Consider the following 18,357-nt stretch of genomic DNA (forward strand, 5'->3'; position numbering starts at 1 on the left):
CCAGCAGCTCTACATCCTTCTTGAAATGAGGCCTCCAGACCTGTATACAGTACTCTAGGTGTGACCTGACCATTGCCTTATACAATGGAATAATCACCTCCTTATCCCTGCTGGAAAAATTCCTGTATATCATTGACAATACTCCATGAGCTACTCTTGCAGCCCGTCTGCACTGCTCTGAGAACTTCATATCTGCCTGCACAACCACCCCCAAGTCCCTTTCATTCTCTACCACTGTCAGTGTAGTACCACAGAGTTGATACGTTGCTCTGGGGTTGCTGTTTCCCATGTGTAGTACTTTACATTTGTCAATGTTAAACTTCATTTGCCATATTTGGGATATGTTAAATAAAAACTTGGGATATTATTTGGGATATGTTAAATAAAAACTTGGGATATTATTTGGGATATGTTAAATAAAAACTCGACACCGATTAATTATACAAAGCTACCTATTAAGGAAATTTTTCACTTAATTAAACTGTTAGTTGAGGCTAACTACATCACCTTTCGAGACAAGGTGTACAAACAAATTTTTGGGTTACCAATGGGTTTGAGCCTGAGTGGCTTAATGTCAGAGATCTATCTCTTAACGATTGAGCAGATAATTTGACACCTTTTCGAACCCGTATCACATACTATGGGAGGTATTTAGATGATATTCTAGTTATTACCGATAGTAGTACTATCCAAGACATTTTACATTCGTTTAATAATATTCATTCTAGACTCAAATTTACACTGGAAAGGGAGGATACGGATACTAAGTCATTAAACTTTCTAAATTTCACGCTTACCCGGGACTCGAATAAAATACAATTTAGCATCTATCGAAAGCCTACAAATACTAGTATGCTTCTACATTATAATAGCTATCACCCGTTCACCTATAAAAGATCGATTATCTTTAATCAATTTCTTAATGCCTATAAATATTCAACGATGGAATCTGCTTTGGACTCAGAAATACAAATATTAACTATCAGATTCTTAAACATTGGTTATTCCATTACCACAATAAACCAAATTAGGGTACAGGCTAAGGATAGGATACAAAATACTACACCAATCAACAATAGTAATATCAAAAAATACTTTATTTCTGTCCCATATGTTGAACAGTGGCACAAATAGCTTAACAGATTCTTTAAAGATACCGAATTTAAAATTATAGCTAGGCCAATACGGAAGTTACACACTATACTGAACAATCGCTCAGTTCTTTCAGCATTCGCAACACAAATTAATGATCTGGTATACAACATTTCTTGCAGTGATTGCGACTCGTCTTACCAAGGTTCAACCCGATTTTCTCTTAATATTCGTGTAAATCAACATGAAGCCTCGGTTCGTGCTTCTCGTTCAGCAGCGTCAGAATTAGCCTTTCTTGTCATTAACGAAAAACATACTTTTTTATTTAACGAGGCCAAAATACTTAACGTTCAACGTAATTATACGCTACTATTAATTGCAGAAACCGTTGAAATTAAATTACACAAGAATTCTGTTAATGTTCGGCGGCCATATTTGATCTCCAATGCGTGGCCCTTCGCGCATGCGCGAAGACAAATAATCTTTATGTAAGTATCAGGTTTAACCCGATTCGGTAATTTTCATTCCTGTGATCAAGACATACGGTCGAAAAGCGTTGTCAGCTTCAGGAGGGAAAATCGTTTTGTATATTTTCGTTAGATTCTTTTAATTACGTTAATTTGATTTTTAATTGTTTTAAATTGATTTGAATTGTGTTAAATTGATTATTTAATTATTTATAATTTACTCTGATGTACCGGTAAGTTGTCGATTTTTTCGTTTTTCCCGTTTTAATTTCTGGAGGGCTTCATATGGAAGTGTTCTACGTACTATATTGAGGTAAACTCCTCTTATTATGTTACTAATACACCTTAACCCTATAACTTTTTTTTTCACAGAGTTAAGTTGTATTGATACTGACCCATATCCACAATAAGTGTATAATTTGATTATCATACCTGTTTTAAGAAAGAAGAAGTTCTTATACTCATTAAAAGCCACATCCATTAATCCTTCACCCAGACAATAGTTCGGAAATACAAGAAACACTATCTTCAGCACATCATGAACACTTTTAAGGTACTGCAAAGAAACAGAAATAATCAAAAATATATTTTTCAATTTATGATCATACATTTGATATAATATAAGTGAAGTACATAAGCATCTAATAAAGAAAACTTATTAACCACCAAATAGAGCAGGTTTACAACCTTTCTGAGAATACAACCCATTTTGACAATTCACAAGACTTGCAACCCAAGTCAATTCAAATCTCAGAAAGGAGGTCCCTTCATAAGAAATTTTTTTTTAAATTATAACACCAAAAGCACCAAATGAATATCCTTCATTACACATTACACAAAGGGAGGGAAAAATGCACTCTTCTTAAATGAATAATATTTAAATGATGTTGCAATTTATTTGGTTTCAGTGATTTGGTACTGTTATATTAATAACAAAAAACATGTAAGTAAGATTGCACAAAGCAAAACATCGGATTGCTGCTTTACTAGAGCAAGGTTGTTAGAGTGGTTGGGTGCAGAGCTTATTTCATTTACTCTGAAATTTAATAAATATCACACATTATGTGAAAAATGTGTACATACAAGTTACAATTGTGTGATGCCAAGTGATTATGATTTAGCTAACAAAATGCAAAGCTGGATAGTGGTAACACAACAAGTGGCATAAGTTTGGCTTATTATTTTATTAAATATTATTTATCAGAATTTTATTAAATATAACATAAATTTGTGCATAATAAAAGTAACATGTTTTCACAACCCTCAGCAATTCCAAAGATGACCCAAGTTTGGAATGGGATCCATAAGTTTGGAAACAGTAACTGAAATGGAGTAACATATAAAGTAAAAAGGCAAGAGTAAATAGAGTAACGAGGGTAAGCTAAGATTTACTCTTGTATCTTAGACTGTGAGTCTTTTACATATATTTTTGATTCCGAGAGTAAGTAAATATTTAGCATTAGCATGAGGCACTTGACGCAAAAAAGCAAGCTTATACAACATCAACCAAAAAAAAAAAAAACTTCCCAGTTCACCCATCCATTTTATCCAAAAGTTTGTCCAATTCTTCCTTGAATTCATTTAAGCTATCAACTTCCACATCGATAGACGGAAGTTTGTTCCAGCATTCAACCACCTCTGGCTAAAGACAAATTCCCACATGTCTATTCTACAACCAACTTTCCTCAATTTGAATTTATGACCCCTCAGGTGCATAATCTGAGCAAAAGGAAGAATCCCATCAGCACTGAGCTTGCTCAAACCATTCAAGGCCTCATACACCTCAAATCAGATCACCTCGCAGCTACCTAGTCTCCAGATTCTGTAATTTTCAGAATTCAAGCTTTTCTCAGTAAGAGTAACCCTTTCTTCCAATCCTCACCAATCTTGTTGCCCTTCCTCTGTACTCATTCCAGCAGCTCTACTTCTTTCCTAAAATGAGGCCCAAGACCTATATGCAGTATTCAAGGTGTGGCCCAACCATTGCCTTATACAAAAGGATAATCATCCCTCTTATCCCTGCTAGCAAAATTCCTGTATATCACTGACAAGATCCCATGAGCTGCTCTCTGTCTGCACTGCCCAGAAAACTTCATATCTGACTGCACAATTACCCTCCCCCCAGGTCTTTTTCATTCTCTACTACATTGAGTGTAGTACCACACTGTTGGTATGTTACTTTAGGGTTACTTCCACCCATACGCAGTACTTTGCATTTGTCAATGTTAAAGTTCAGTTGAAACTTCTCAGCCCATCTGCCCAACTTTTCCAGATCCTGTTGCAGTAGCATAATGTCATTAACAACCCTGTCAACTTTTGTATCATCTGAAAACTTCAATATTAAGCCTAACATATAAAGTAACAAAGTAACCAAAGATATATCTTTATCAATATCATTGATAAATATACAAAACAACAGTGGGCCCAACACCAACCCTGGGGTCTCCACTAATAATATTAGTCCAATAAGAGCAGTATCCACTGATTATCACCCTCTGTCTTCTCCCACTCAACCATCCCTTTATCCATAGCAGCAACTTGCCCTTAATGCCATACTGCTCCAATTTGTACAGTAGCCTTCCATTATTAGACAATGAAATGCAGAAGGCATAATTTCCTATGGGTTTGGTAATTATAATATCAGTGTAGATACACCATAGTTTACTCATAAAGTTTATCCATACCAGGGTACCTACCCACTCACTGATGATGAAGCCAAAAAGATTCAAAACTATCGTCTGGGTGGTAGTATCCCCTGAAAATAAATAATAGTAGTCTTCTCTACTAGAAAAGCATTATTTATTTGTAGTGCAGTACCAGCTATCTCATTGTGAAGGCTCTCACAATATGAGATATGATTAAAATAATGCCTTTCACACTACATACGTAGTTCAAATTTATGGGTAAACTCTGGTGTATCTATACCGATACTATATAGTAGTCTTCTATGTGCAACAGTATCCAAAGCTTTTCTGAAATCCAAGTATGTATATGATACCAAAATTATTTTTTGCATCCAATTCCTTTGTGACCACATCATAGTGTCCAATCAAATTGATCAGACAAGACATCTCCTTAACAAACCCATGCTGTGTCTGAATTATAACTGTTGTCTTATATAGATGATCCTGCATTATTTCTTTTGGCAGTGACTCCATTATTTTCCTCAACAGAAGTTAAACTAACGGGTCTGTAATTACTCATGTTACCCTTTGTGTGACATGAGTAATGTGTGTGATACATTTGCACATCGCCAGTCCATGGGGACCTCCCCTGAATCCAAGAATGCTCTCATAATTATGGCTAAGGGGTTTACTTATTTCCTTCACTGCCTCCTTTAACATAACTGGATATATCCCATCCACCTCAAGTATTTTTCTCATGTTTAACTCCAACAATTTCTCCTCCCACTTTGTTCTCAGTTATTACTAAATCATTTGGCTTCCTGTTAGAGTTTGATAAGCTTCTGGCTTCCACTTACCTACAGAATTCCTCATGTGTGAATGAGGATGCAAAATACTCATTCAGTTTGTCACCTACTTGAGCAGGATCATTGTCTAACCATTGATATCAAGTGGACCAATCTAATTCATCCCCTACCTTCTAGAGTTTACATAAGCAAAGAAGTCTTTGCTGTTTTTCTTTGCCAAAGATTTCTCATAATCTTCTTTTGCATGACTAATCTTCTTTGTGACTGGAATACAGACTAGCTTATATCTACCATAGGCTTTCGTGTTGCCTGATAATTTATATGCATCCCATGAATATTTCTTCCATGCCATGGATTTCTATAGTTTATCTGACATCCATTTAGGCCTAAACCTTGTATTACCTTGAAGTAGTACCCTGAAGCATTTACTTTAGGACTCAATATTTCCGAGAATTGATATGTTATTTTCAAGTTTTAATGTCTTAAAATTATTCTGATTTTTTTAAATAAACCTATCATATTATTGTAAAATACTGACTTCTCTTACAATTGTGTAGTCTCGGTTCAATATTCCATCCCCCCCCCCCCCCCGCCAACTTTTCATATGGGTGTCTCTATAATAATAAGCAGTTTTGGGTTTGAAGTAAATGGGGTTGCTTTTAAAAGTTCTTACAAGTGACATGCCAACAGTTTGAGATTAAAATCAGGATATTTCTTTTTTTCTTTTGATTATATTTGAGCTTTGAACAATACTGTTTTTGAGGTAAAAATCAGTCAACTGTAGTTTAATAGTAGGGTTTGTTTTTAGTTTTTTTTAACTATACAAGATGGCTGTAAAACAGCAAAGTTTTATTAATACCTGTTATTAAAAAAAATTAAAGTTTGGCATTTATTAATCCCTCATTAAAATTATGTTTAAAAATATCTTTTTCAAACCAGTCTTAACAGAATTTTAAATCAAATATATAGGTCTGATTAATAAATATTACTGGGATTATTACAGTAACAGAAAATGAAGATGCTGGGTGAGGAATCTACATTAAATGTGATGGAACCATATTCAATGTTGACAAAATGTACTAAACTGCAGTGCATGACCTTATTAACATTTTGTAATAAAAAAAACCTCAACTTTAGCTTGCTAAATCAGAATTACAAAAGTATTTGACACTTAATTCTAAATAACGTTTGAATTTAAATTGTGAGCTTTAATAGCATTATTTTTGGTGTACTACGATAGACTAACCTAGGACACAACAGATATTTTTTACAAGATTTGACAATGAACACCCAAATTGAGTTCAAAACATTGCCATCATATTTAGAGCGTGGTGTCAGTGTGGATGAGTATAGAGTTTATTTCATTTACTCATTCTTCCTAAATATCATACATTATATGGAGTTAAGTATTGTCAATTATCTTGCAATTCTGATACACTGATCTAGAATATCCCATGTAAGCTTTCACACAACATCTATAATCTTAATAATAATAATAAAGATATATCCTGCAGCTGCCACCAACTTGGATATAAGTATCTGAAACAGTTCTAAATGTTTTTTGGAAACTTTTAAGCTCTTCTTTGAAAGATTGTGACTGTAGAATCTCCTATGAGGAGATTAAATTATTTGGAAAGGCAAAACTGCTTATTCATGAGAAACATGGGGGGGAAAGAAGGCATCTAATTTGAGACGATAGGCAAGTGGCTATCAAACTGTGCTTGTCTCCGAATTAATGAACAATAAGAAAACAGTGTTCATGTCAGGATCTTTGCAAAACTTATGTTAATTATTGAAATTTCTTAAAAGTCATAAACAGGCAGTGAAACTTGGATTTATGGATATAATCCAAAAGCAAAATGCCAATTCCAAGAGTGCATTTCAAGCATCACCATATACAAAGAGAGCAAGGCACAAGGTCAAACACGAGCCATGTTAATAACATTCTCAAATAAGATTAATGTTATAAATACGTACTCTGTGATCAAACAGATGAGACTTTTTTCTTTTCTTTTTTTTTTTTCAGCAGTTTAGCTCAACCACCATATTCACAGCCTGGATTATAACAATTATTGATGGCATTAAAATATACCAAAAAAGTTTTCAAATAGGCCTACTACATATGCTTTAGGATGTAGAGAGAATACAGCACAAGTTTATTGTTCTATTATTTTTCATTAGAGTGCTTTATTTAGTGATCAGATCTTGCATACTTCTATGCAGTTATATAGAAATTAAAAGCTTACCGGATCATAAGAGAATAATTCCAGAACAAAGCTAGTAACAAGACAAGTGATGCCAACGAACAAGTTAATCACAATCAAAAAAATATATGCTGTACTAGGTTCTGTGAAGATGAATGATGCAGGATACATAACAGGCGTGATAGACCACCTGAAATAAATTATGTATTATTAATTCTCTGTCTTAAATAAAAATGCAAATATTACTAAATAAACAGTTTTAATGATTAGTTTAGTAATAATAAATACAAAGTACACTGAAACTCATGAGAAGAGATAACAATTGTTCACAGGTCAGATTTTCATATAAAGCAGGGCCTCTAGGACTAACTTTTGGTCTGGGAGGACTCATTTGTATCTAAACCACCAATTAATGATGTACATGAACAGAATCTGTCATGTGCATCATTAATCTCCATCTGTCCAGGCAAACAGTTTTAAACTGGAAAGTAATGTTGGCCTCCATATATGAGTCTGCACAGATCCTTCCAATTCATTCCACCATAGTGGTTCTATTGGAGAACATCAGTGTCTCATTATTATCTGTATTATCAGTTAATGTAAATTTTTTTAGATGCTAATTTGCAATTATATAAACAATGGGTTTTTAATTTATCTTAATATTTAAGATTTTCTACATAATCGTGTCATTAAAAATTTACTTCAGATTTACTCTAAACAGCAAAAATGTTAGCATGTACATCATAACAGTGAATAAAACAGTCTTAAGAAAGAATAAATGAATAAAAAGTAAGCATAACTGATGCAGAAAAGTATATGATAAATTTCTAGGGCATAACATTTATTAGTAATGCAAAGAAAGGACAGCATTTTTTGAAAAAGAAATAGTACTGGTAGTAGTGACATGTGATGCAAGAAAGCAAGTGTATGAGCTTATGCAGCATCAACCAAAAAATAAACACACCATTCCCTCCAAATGCCTGTCCAGTTCCTCCTTAAATTTATTCAACCCATCAACTTCCACAACAACAAATGGAAGTTTGTTCCAGCAATTAACCACATGCTGGCTAAAGGCAAATTTCCGCACATCTATTCTATATCTGTCTTTTCTTAATTTTAATTTATGGCCCTTAGGTTCGTAATCTGAACAAGTGGAAGGATCCCATCAGAATTCAGCGTGCTCAACCCATTCAAGGCCTTATACACCTCAATCAGATCACCGCGCAAGTGCCTAGTCTCCAGCCACTGCAATTTGTAGAACTTAAGCCTCTCTTGTAAGAGGATCCCTTCATTCCCCTCACCAATCTTGTTGCCCTTCTCTGTACGCACTCAAGCAAATCAACATCCTTCCTAAAATGAGGCCTCCAGACCTGTACGCAGTACTCAAGGCATGGCCTGACCATTGCCTTATACAGAGGGACAATTACCTCCTTCTCCCTGCTAGCAAAATTCCTATATATCATTGACAAAACCCCATGACCTGCCCTGGCAGCCTGTCTGCATTGCTCAGAAAACTTTACATCTGACTGCACAATTACTCCCAGGTCTTTTCATTTTCTACTACCTTACAGCACCCATTGATTACCACCCTCTGTCTTCTCCCACTCAAACATCCTTTTATCCATTGTAGTAACTTACCCTTAATACCATTCTGTTCCAGTTTGTACAATAGTCTTCCACGCGCAACAGTGTCAAAAGCTTTCCTGAAATCCAAATATATGACATCAAAATTATTTTTTGCATCCAGTTCCTTTGTAACCACATCATAATATCCTATCAAATTTGTCAGACAAGACTTTCCCTTAACAAACCCATGCTGTGTCTGAATTATTGCTGCAGTCTTGTCTAGATGATTCTGCAATGCATCTTTAACCAGTGACTCCATTATTTTACTCAGAACAGAAGCTAAACTAACTGGTCTGTAATTACTCTTCGATCCCCCTTTGTGAATTGGGGATACATCTGCACATCTCCAGTCCGTGGAGATCTCCCCTGAGTCCAAGGATGCTCTCATAATTATGGCTAAGGGTTTGCTTAGCTGCTTTGCCGCCTCCTTTAATATAACTGGATATATCCCATCCACCCCGGATGCCTTTCTTATGTTTAACTTCAACAATTTCTCCTCCACTTTGCTCTCAGTTATTACAAAATCATTACGCACCCTGCTACAATTTGATCACATTCTGCCACTTTCAAACCTTAATAACTCCTCATGTGTGAATGTAGATGCAAAATACTCATTCAGTTTGTTTGCTATCTGAGCAGGATCATCAACAGTTGAACCATCGATATCAAGTGGTCCAATCTGATTCTTTTTTTTTTTCTTTTTTTTTTTTTTTAGGAGCATTAGCAACTAAGGCCATATTGCCCCGGGATATGCAGTGGTCATTCTCTGACCTTTCCACATCCTCCATATTTGGTGGTGACGGGCTTGAACTCCGGTCTAATCAAGAAGTGTATGCTATGCACTGCTGCTGCTCCTTCCCACCTAGCTACGGAGGCGCCAACCAATCTGGTTCATCCCCTTCCTTTTAGAGTTTATATAAGTAAAGAAATCCTTGCTGTTTTTCTTAGCATCCTTTGCCAAAGATTTCTCGTAATCTGCCTTCGCCTGCCTAACCTCCTTTGTGACCTGATTACAGATTAGCTCATATCTGCCATAGGCTTCTGAGTCGCTTGATAATTTATATGCATCCTATGCATTTTTCTTCTCTGTCACGAGTCTCATTAGTCAATTTGATAACCATTTAGGCCTAAACCTTGAACAATATTTCTTAATAGGTATGAAACTTTTAGTAGCTTGCACGATTAATTCCTTGAATGCTTCCCATCTAGAATTTACTGTTTTAAGGAAGCAAAAAACCCTTTCCTTTACCCCTGATAGTAATTATATCTTTAAGTAAATCCCACATCAGTACACTGTGATCACTGCCACCTAGTGGTTCCTTTATCTGCAAATTCTTAATACATGAATGATCACTTCTGATAACCAGATCGAGAGTATTACCCTCCCTGGTTGCCTCTCGAACATGCTGCTGCAGAAAACAATCATCCAATAAATCCACAAAAGTCTTACTAGTGTGTGAGTGACCAGCCCACAAGTTCCAGTCAATATTTGGGAAGTTAAAATCCCCCATTATAAGACATTCTGATTTATTAGCCCACTCTATTTCTCTGTACAATTGTTCATTGTACTCATTCGAGTCATTTATTTATTTATTAATACTACAGGATTAATGCTAACAATTATTGAAGTAAATTATAAAAACACTAAATGCTGGAGTCTTTTTTGTGGGATTTTTTGGCGCATTGACTACTTTGGTGGGTAGTCATATTATGTCTAACAAAATGAGCACATAAATATTTAATGTATTTGAAAAAAAAATGCACAAGGCATAATCCTTATGAGTTTTGGTAATTAATTATATGATATCGGTGTAGATACATCATAGTTAACCCACAAATTTGAACTACATATGTAGTGTAAAGGCATCGTTTTAATAGTATCTCATATTGTGAGTGTCTTCACAACGAGATAGCTGGTATTGCACTACTTCAAATAAATAACTCTTCTCTAGTAGAGAAGACTACTGTTATTTATTTTCAGAGGATACCACCACCCAGACGATGGTGTATCTACACCAATATTATATAGTTAATTACCAAAACCCATAAGGAATGGGTTTTGGTAATTTTGGTAATTTTGGTTTGTATTTGAAAACGAAATGCCTTGTGCATTTCGTTTTCAAATACATTATTACCAACACCCTTTAGCATCTCTCATATTGTGGATATAACTTCGCAACTTTGATGGCACGTTGCATTACCAGGGTACCTGCCCGCCCACTGATGATGAAGCTCACTAGCTTCGAAATGATCGTCTGGGTAGTGGTATCCTCTGAAAATAAATAACAGTAGTCTTCTCTACTAGAGAAGCATTATTTATTTGAAGTAGTGCAATACCAGCTATCTCATTGGGAAGGCACCCACAATATGAGATACAAGTCAGTCCTCGTATAACACATGTTTACACTACATGAATTCGATCGTACACGATTTATAAATAGGGGAACGTTATCTTATATAACACAAACCGAATTCGCTTATGCACGATTCGCCTTTGTGTTTACAAGAAATGGCAGTCGAATGCAGAATCACCCCAACTGAACGCAACACGATAGGAATGAAGAGAATATTCTGAAAATGTATTTATGTTTTTTATATCAGTGAAGGGGAAACACATTTCACCATAATAACATAAAAACCAACACGATTCCAGTTATTGGTATAATCGCAAATGCAATTAGATCGAGTTTACTACCAGTTTATAACAGATTCCACTAGCAGAAACCCAACTGAAAATTGTTTTTATTGTTTTATGGTAGTAACCCCTAGAAATGTGCTTTAGTAAAATCTGAGGTGTTAATCTCTGCCTTTATGGTGTTATTTATTAAGTTGCTACAGGCGCGCAGCTTTGTTTATGTGTATCAAGCGTGCCTCCTCCTCGTTTTGTAATTGTGCTTTATTCCCTAAAAATGAGTAAAATACTTAAAAGGTGTGAAAATGAAGCATCCTGGTGAAGACATTGCAGATTCAGAGAGAAAAATAAAAGCAATATCGATAAACAGAGGCAGACTGGGTCAAAAATTCTTACCCCGGAAAATTTGTAGTGGCCTCATACTATGGTTTATGGCCAAAATCACACCAGCCTCCGGCCCACCGGGGTTTCCCCGCTAAGGCTTATGGCCAGTCCACCTCTGTCGATAGAGAAAAAATATGAAATTGTGAAACGCTTTGAGCGAAATGAAAGACCATGTGATATTGTACGTGCTACAGACCTAAATGAGGCAACGTCGAGAATTACAAAGAATGCAGAGAAATTAAAAACAACTTTCATAGCAGGAACAACTCAAAGTGTAATTAAAATCCATTAGATTAAGACACAAAGAATTGGAAGACATGGAACAGCTGTCATCTGTTTGGATAGAAAATCAAACGAAAAACAAGTTTGCTTATGATAGAAGCAAAAGCATTAGCAATATTTTATTATGTAATAGTCGTAATAAAATACGTAAATATTTTATTACGATTATTTATTGTTTGGTAATGTTTTGGTTACAAATGTGTGTTCAATCTTGGGTGGTCGTCACCTAACCCTATTTTTCCCATAGGGCCTGTTGTTTATATTGCACGATTTTGCATTGCAAGAGGGTTTCTAGGAACACAACTATCATGCTATACGAGGACTGACTGTACTATTAAAACGATGCCTTTTTCATGGGTTAACTATGGTGTATCTAGACTGATATTATATAATAAATATTTAAATACATGCACATTTTGTGTAAGTTTTGTTCATGGGCACATTTTGATGTGTTGAGTGAATTGAAAACCAGGATATCTCTCTGGGAAAACCTATTCTTGCTGTCTGAGACAGATTAACTATTCTCAAGCGAAGAAACCTTTAAGAATTTCTCCATTCTCTCCTCAGAGAATGGAGAATACTTAAAGGAATTAAATTCTTAAATCTCAGGATTCAAACCCAGAATAAGGAATATCTTCCAAATGAGTCTGTTATCATTGTTACAGTTAAAAAGAAAATGTAATTTACCTTACAAAACAGAAAATTATAAACAAGGCAAAGAAATACAAGCACACAATGGGACATAAAAGAGAAATATGGACAAATCAGAGAGTGCTTGATGTTTATGTTATACTTGTTACTAGTCCATGCAAAAAATTCCATATTGGACCATGTAGGGAGAGCTGGCAGCACAAATTTATGTAACTAATTATTCCTTTTTTTATCGCACGTACTATAGTTACTGTCACTCCAACGATAGACTTCAATGATTTGAACTCAAAGAGCTCATGTAGTTTCTGTTATTTGTTGATAAAATGGGCAAATAACCTTTAGAGAAGGTACAAGTTAGTGTGAACGCATCATTTTAGTACATAGCAAAAACTCGAAATTTGCAAGAATGGCATCATTTAAGTTAAATCTCATATTGTGAATATGAGAGAGTAGGTAAATAGCCTTCCTTTAGAGAAGGCTATTTACTTACAAATTTAAAATTTACGATTCAGGAAAGAAGGATACTTTCTTTGTGATTTTTGTATAAGATAAAGTATAAAGCAAAAATTAACTATACAGGAGAGCATCCTGTCAAGACAAAGCAGCATTATACTTAAAAAGGGAAATACAGTCGGACCTCTATATAACAAAATTGATCATTCCCTTGAAAAAGTTTGGCAAACAGAAATTTCTTTATAAAGAAATAGGACCTTTTCAACAGTGAAAAATATTGTAAATTCAGAAATACAGTAAAAGATGGGAAATAAATCAGAAATAAGTGGGAATGAAAAAAATTTCTAGCATTTTAAAACAGTTTATTAATACATATATATATTAAAAATGAATACTTACATGATGTGCACAATATATTAGCACACTTTTAAGAATTATGTCATAAAATATTTGGTTATTTTTTGTTGTACACTGGATTCTACTGTATACCGTTCATAAAAATGATTGCATTTGTTTAAACACTCAAATATATTTTCTGTTGCATTTTCTTCCCACTGAAGGCCTCGATGCAAAGTTTCAAATGCTGCCGTTTCTTGTTTGGAAGGTTTAATATTGCTATTGCCCTCATTACCTTTGTTGCCCTCATTTTCATCCAACTCTTCGTCATATTGTAACTAGTTCTTTGAATAGTCTCAAACGTTGGAGTCACTCAGATATTCAGCTACTATGACATCATTATCAACTCCTAAAAATTTGTCAAAAACAATTTCTCCACCAATTAAACCTCACTTGGAGTTTTTCCAAAGATTGCTCAATGTCTTGTAGTAGATTATCCTTCTCATCACTGTTAATTGGCGTTTTAGCAAAACTTGCTTTTGCGAAACAATTCTTAATTGTGGTTTCCATCACATCTTGACTCCACACTTTCACCAACTCTCATATGCACATGCACAAATCTATAACAGAATGTATAGGTTGGTTGGTTGTTTTCTATTCTGAGTATAATTTTTTTCAGTGTGCACCTTCGGTTGTGCATTTTCAAATCCTTGGCTCACTGGCTGCAGTTTAGACGAGGTATTCAGAGAGAAGAAAACAAGCTTCACGCTTGTAAGTTTTGAAATTACCGAGTTAAGGTGGACATGGCAATTGTCAACAATTAGTGCGATTTTTCTGTATTCTTTTGTCATCTTCCTATTGAAATTTGAAATCCATTGTTTAAAATTGTTTCTTTCCAATGGGTATAGCCTTCTTCGATTGCAACTCCACTTTCATCAGAAATAAATTTTTTAGGTTAGCCATGGCACTTTTTAAATTTGTCCAGCCAACCAGAATTGGTTTGGATTGTTTTACTCCATGGCCTTTTCTTTTATTAATGGCCCTATATCAGCACGTTTTGGTCTCGAATCAACTTCATCTACTTAACTACAACTACATCTACACAAAGGCATAATTTCACATGCTTCCGACTGGGTCCCATTTCCTCAAACAATTTGAAAATCGAAACACAGTTTTTCAGAAAGTTAACACATTACTGACAGGAATACCATATTTTAAAACAATTTCTTTTTTGTAGTGCCCCGATCTACACTATTAAGCACTTCCACTTTTTTACACTACACTCAAGGATTTCCTCTTAGACACTGTAAGTGACTAACACAAAATTGACAGTGACTTGCACAGTGACTAACACAAAATTGAGTTAGGGACCACTTTTACCTACCATGTGGACACATAGCAATTGACCAGTGCGACTTCTTGGTACAGTAGCATATAGGATGTACAGGATTTACTACTTCTTTTTAGCCATTGCTGACCCACTGCTGGGCAAAGGTATCTCCCAAAACCTTTCATATTTTTATATCCTGCACTGTGGTTGACCAGTTTCCGCCCGCAGCATTTTAGAGGCATCACTAAATTGTAAAATGTTTTAGCTCTTAATTTGTGTAATTAATCCTTTTAGTTCATAATTTGTGCTTTCTACAGCATCAGCTGTATTGCCTGAAGGCCAGAGACCTAAGAACAATGCATACCTAGGTCTCTCGAAATCAGTTCGTTATGTGGAAATTTTCTTTGTTATACAGAAACTATCTTCAATGTAATGACCAAAGGGAAATCAAAAAAGTTTGCCACATAGAAAAATTTGCTATATGGAAGTTCATTAAAGAGAGGTCTGACTGTATGTAAAAATCACAATCTAACAAGGACATTTTTAATAACTTCCACCGTTAATCAGCTAATAGTTATAAACAGACATTGGAAAGAATGTATGTGTCATAAAATTTCACAAATCACAGAATCACCATACTACATCACATAACAGTGTTAACTTGGAAGCTATTAAATATGCAAAAGACAAGGTAGTTTGCAACTTCATGCTAAATGGTAAAAAAAACTAATCATTATCTTTTGCCATTAGATGCTGCATATTTTATAAACAGCTTATAAAATATTTGTAAAATTAAAAAACATTAATTTTATGTGAAATTTACTGTAATAGACAATACACACTTACCCATACATTAGGAAAAGGGAAACAACAGCAGGAAAATTTGTATTAGAAGTATAAGCAGGAATATCAAATAATAGCAAGACAAGAACACAGCTGGTAGCAGGTACAACATAGCTGCACTGAAAGTACAAGGAATATTTGAAAGATTATCTTTCACATCTGAGCATCTGACTAAAGAAATTAATAAAAGAAATATTTCATTAAGAAAAAAAAATTACATCTACATGTTTAGAATTTTTTTTTCAAAGGGAGCAGGAGATTAAGATATTAGAGGAGAATAAGGTATTGATTGCTGGTTTATGAAAATGAGAGCAGACTGAGTATTAGTAACAATTTTCAGTCTAAATAGCTATTAAACAGAAACAAAATATAGAAAGTTGGTTAACAGAAATTAAATTATTTAGTTATATAAAATAACAAAAATAATAATAATAACAACAGTAATGTGCAACTTTAATCATAAACACTCTTTAATTGGCAATAACTGCAATGCTGGTCTTTAACTGGAAGCTCTGTTGGTCTCATATTACTATTAACAATATTGTCAAGGTCCAACTCTATAAAGTTCAATATTACATCAGAATAAAACATTAATGAAATTAGTTTTTTTTTTTTTTTTTTTTTTACTGGCCTGATAGCTCCTTATTTTTAAAGTTTAGGGAAATTAGTCATCATTACACTGACAGTTCAAAAGAGGAGGCACAAAAGCAAGTGTCTGAAAAACACCAGTCTAATGTGACACAATAAGAGCACACCACATTAATCTACTCTAGGAGAGAAGAGCTTTGGAAATGATCCTTCAAGATAGAAGTGCTATCACATCCTTTTTCTTCTTGAAAGTTGTGCCCTGTAATAACAGCATTCTTTATTTTTTTGAGCTATAAACCTAAAACCTGTAACATGAAACTGTATAAATGACACAAAGAATAAAACATTACTTAGAGCTTATAACCTGTTGTTAAATGCCAAATACTTCCATGAGAGTGGGAGGAGAAGATTGTTATATTTTAGCATGCTTCAGTTTGGCACGTACTTTATGACTCATTAAATAATGCTCATAGCTTTAAGATTATCAGAAAATTAACACAAACTATTTAAAATGGTATTAATCTAACATAACTTTCTAAAAGTACAGCATAGAACTGGCAACCTTGATGAAAAAACTAATCACTACAGTGTACATATGTACAGGGAAGTTCTTTGAGAATTATGTGAAGAAATGACTATGCCCCAATGCCAAGCAGCAAATCACTTGTCATCATTTTCACTTGGTCCAATTTAGTAATAAAAGGTCAGAGAGAGAGCCTTGCACTGTCACTATACAGTTGCTTTTGACCGGTTCTATGCGGGATTTTCAAAGGTAATTGTGGATAACTTCACACTTCATACACAGTAGTTGCTGAATTCATTTCTGACATGTATAAAGAAGAATTTATGAAAATGTTCCCTGGTAATGCATTTCATACAGAAATATGATTTTCAATTTAATAACTAAACCGAGAACCAGAGTATATCACTAGACAATAAACAAAGTGAGAGTGAAGAGTATCAACAGATGCAAAATTAAATGAAGGGAGAAGCAGGCATTAATTATATTAATAAATAAATCATAACAAATAATGGAAAAGGTAAATGAAAAAAAAAAAATAATAATAATAATGACAGCAACACATGCTATTTTTGTTTAAAATAAGCATCATTTTAATGTTCTGCAACCATGCCTTCACAGGAGCTGACTGAGTGAAAATGCTTTGAGTAATGCATCATTCACCACCAGCACACAGTTGTCCCTAAATGCAATCTTCAAAAAAAAAAAAAAAAAAAAAAAAATATATATATATATATATATATATATATATATATATAGATAGATAGATAGATAGATAGATAGATTTCCCTGTACAGGGTATGGGATAATTATAAATTTTTTGTTTTAAGTACTAATTTGTTTCTTTTAGTTAAAAAAAAAAAAAGAAAGTTACTTTTTATACTTACCATATCCCATATGTAATTAGCTACCCAGTAAACAATGGTATTCACACCACTAACAAACTGCAGATGTTTGGCTTTAGTGTAGCGCTCATAGACCAAAAACAGTACAAAACTAGCAGGTACAAAGGACATTGCTACTATGATGAACATGGAAATTAAGACATCTGTTCCTTGAAGACTGTTTAGAAATAAATACATTAGCTTCAGTTAATAATATTCAAATTTAATTTAATATAAAACTAGTTAACAGGATATTTACATGTGTGTGTATTTTCAAGAGAGCACTATAGAATCTGATAAATTCACCCATAAAATCTTTATTTTAATATTAGCAAGCCTCATACAAAAGTTTATCTAGAATGAAATTTTTTAAGCAAAAGCTTTTTCTTTTTTTTCAATAATTAACATTTTAATTTCTGAATTCTTACTATGACATTTAGGGCACATTACTACATTAGTTGAATTTTAAGAAACACTGAAATCTGTATGTTAGGCATCATTATTATAATATCTCATATTGTGAAATCCTTCACAATGAGTTGCCTTCCTCTGATACTCTGAATAAGTAACATTTCCTCATTAGAGAAGTCTGCTGTTACTTATGCAAAGTAAAAGAGAAAGGCAATTAAATGGGT

General features: G+C 34.1%; 1 protein-coding gene across 1 annotated transcript in view; it reads right to left on the reverse strand.

The window, feature by feature from the left end:
• Window positions 1-18,357, reverse strand: part of LOC150087777 (ATP-binding cassette sub-family A member 2-like) — a 487,681-nt gene that overhangs the window by 58,683 nt on the left and 410,641 nt on the right. Inside the window, exons 36-39 of the mRNA XM_090369199.1 lie at window positions 17,726-17,900; window positions 15,734-15,849; window positions 7,236-7,383; window positions 1,992-2,115 (exon numbers count right to left, since the gene is read on the reverse strand). Of these exons, the coding sequence (XP_090225325.1) occupies window positions 1,992-2,115; window positions 7,236-7,383; window positions 15,734-15,849; window positions 17,726-17,900 (563 nt within the window). The remainder of the gene's footprint in view (window positions 1-1,991; window positions 2,116-7,235; window positions 7,384-15,733; window positions 15,850-17,725; window positions 17,901-18,357) is intronic.

Source organism: Mastigoproctus giganteus, chromosome 3 (assembly GCF_048544385.1).
Source record: "Mastigoproctus giganteus isolate SK-2022 chromosome 3, ASM4854438v1, whole genome shotgun sequence".
Taxonomy (NCBI): Eukaryota; Metazoa; Arthropoda; class Arachnida; order Uropygi; family Thelyphonidae; genus Mastigoproctus; species Mastigoproctus giganteus.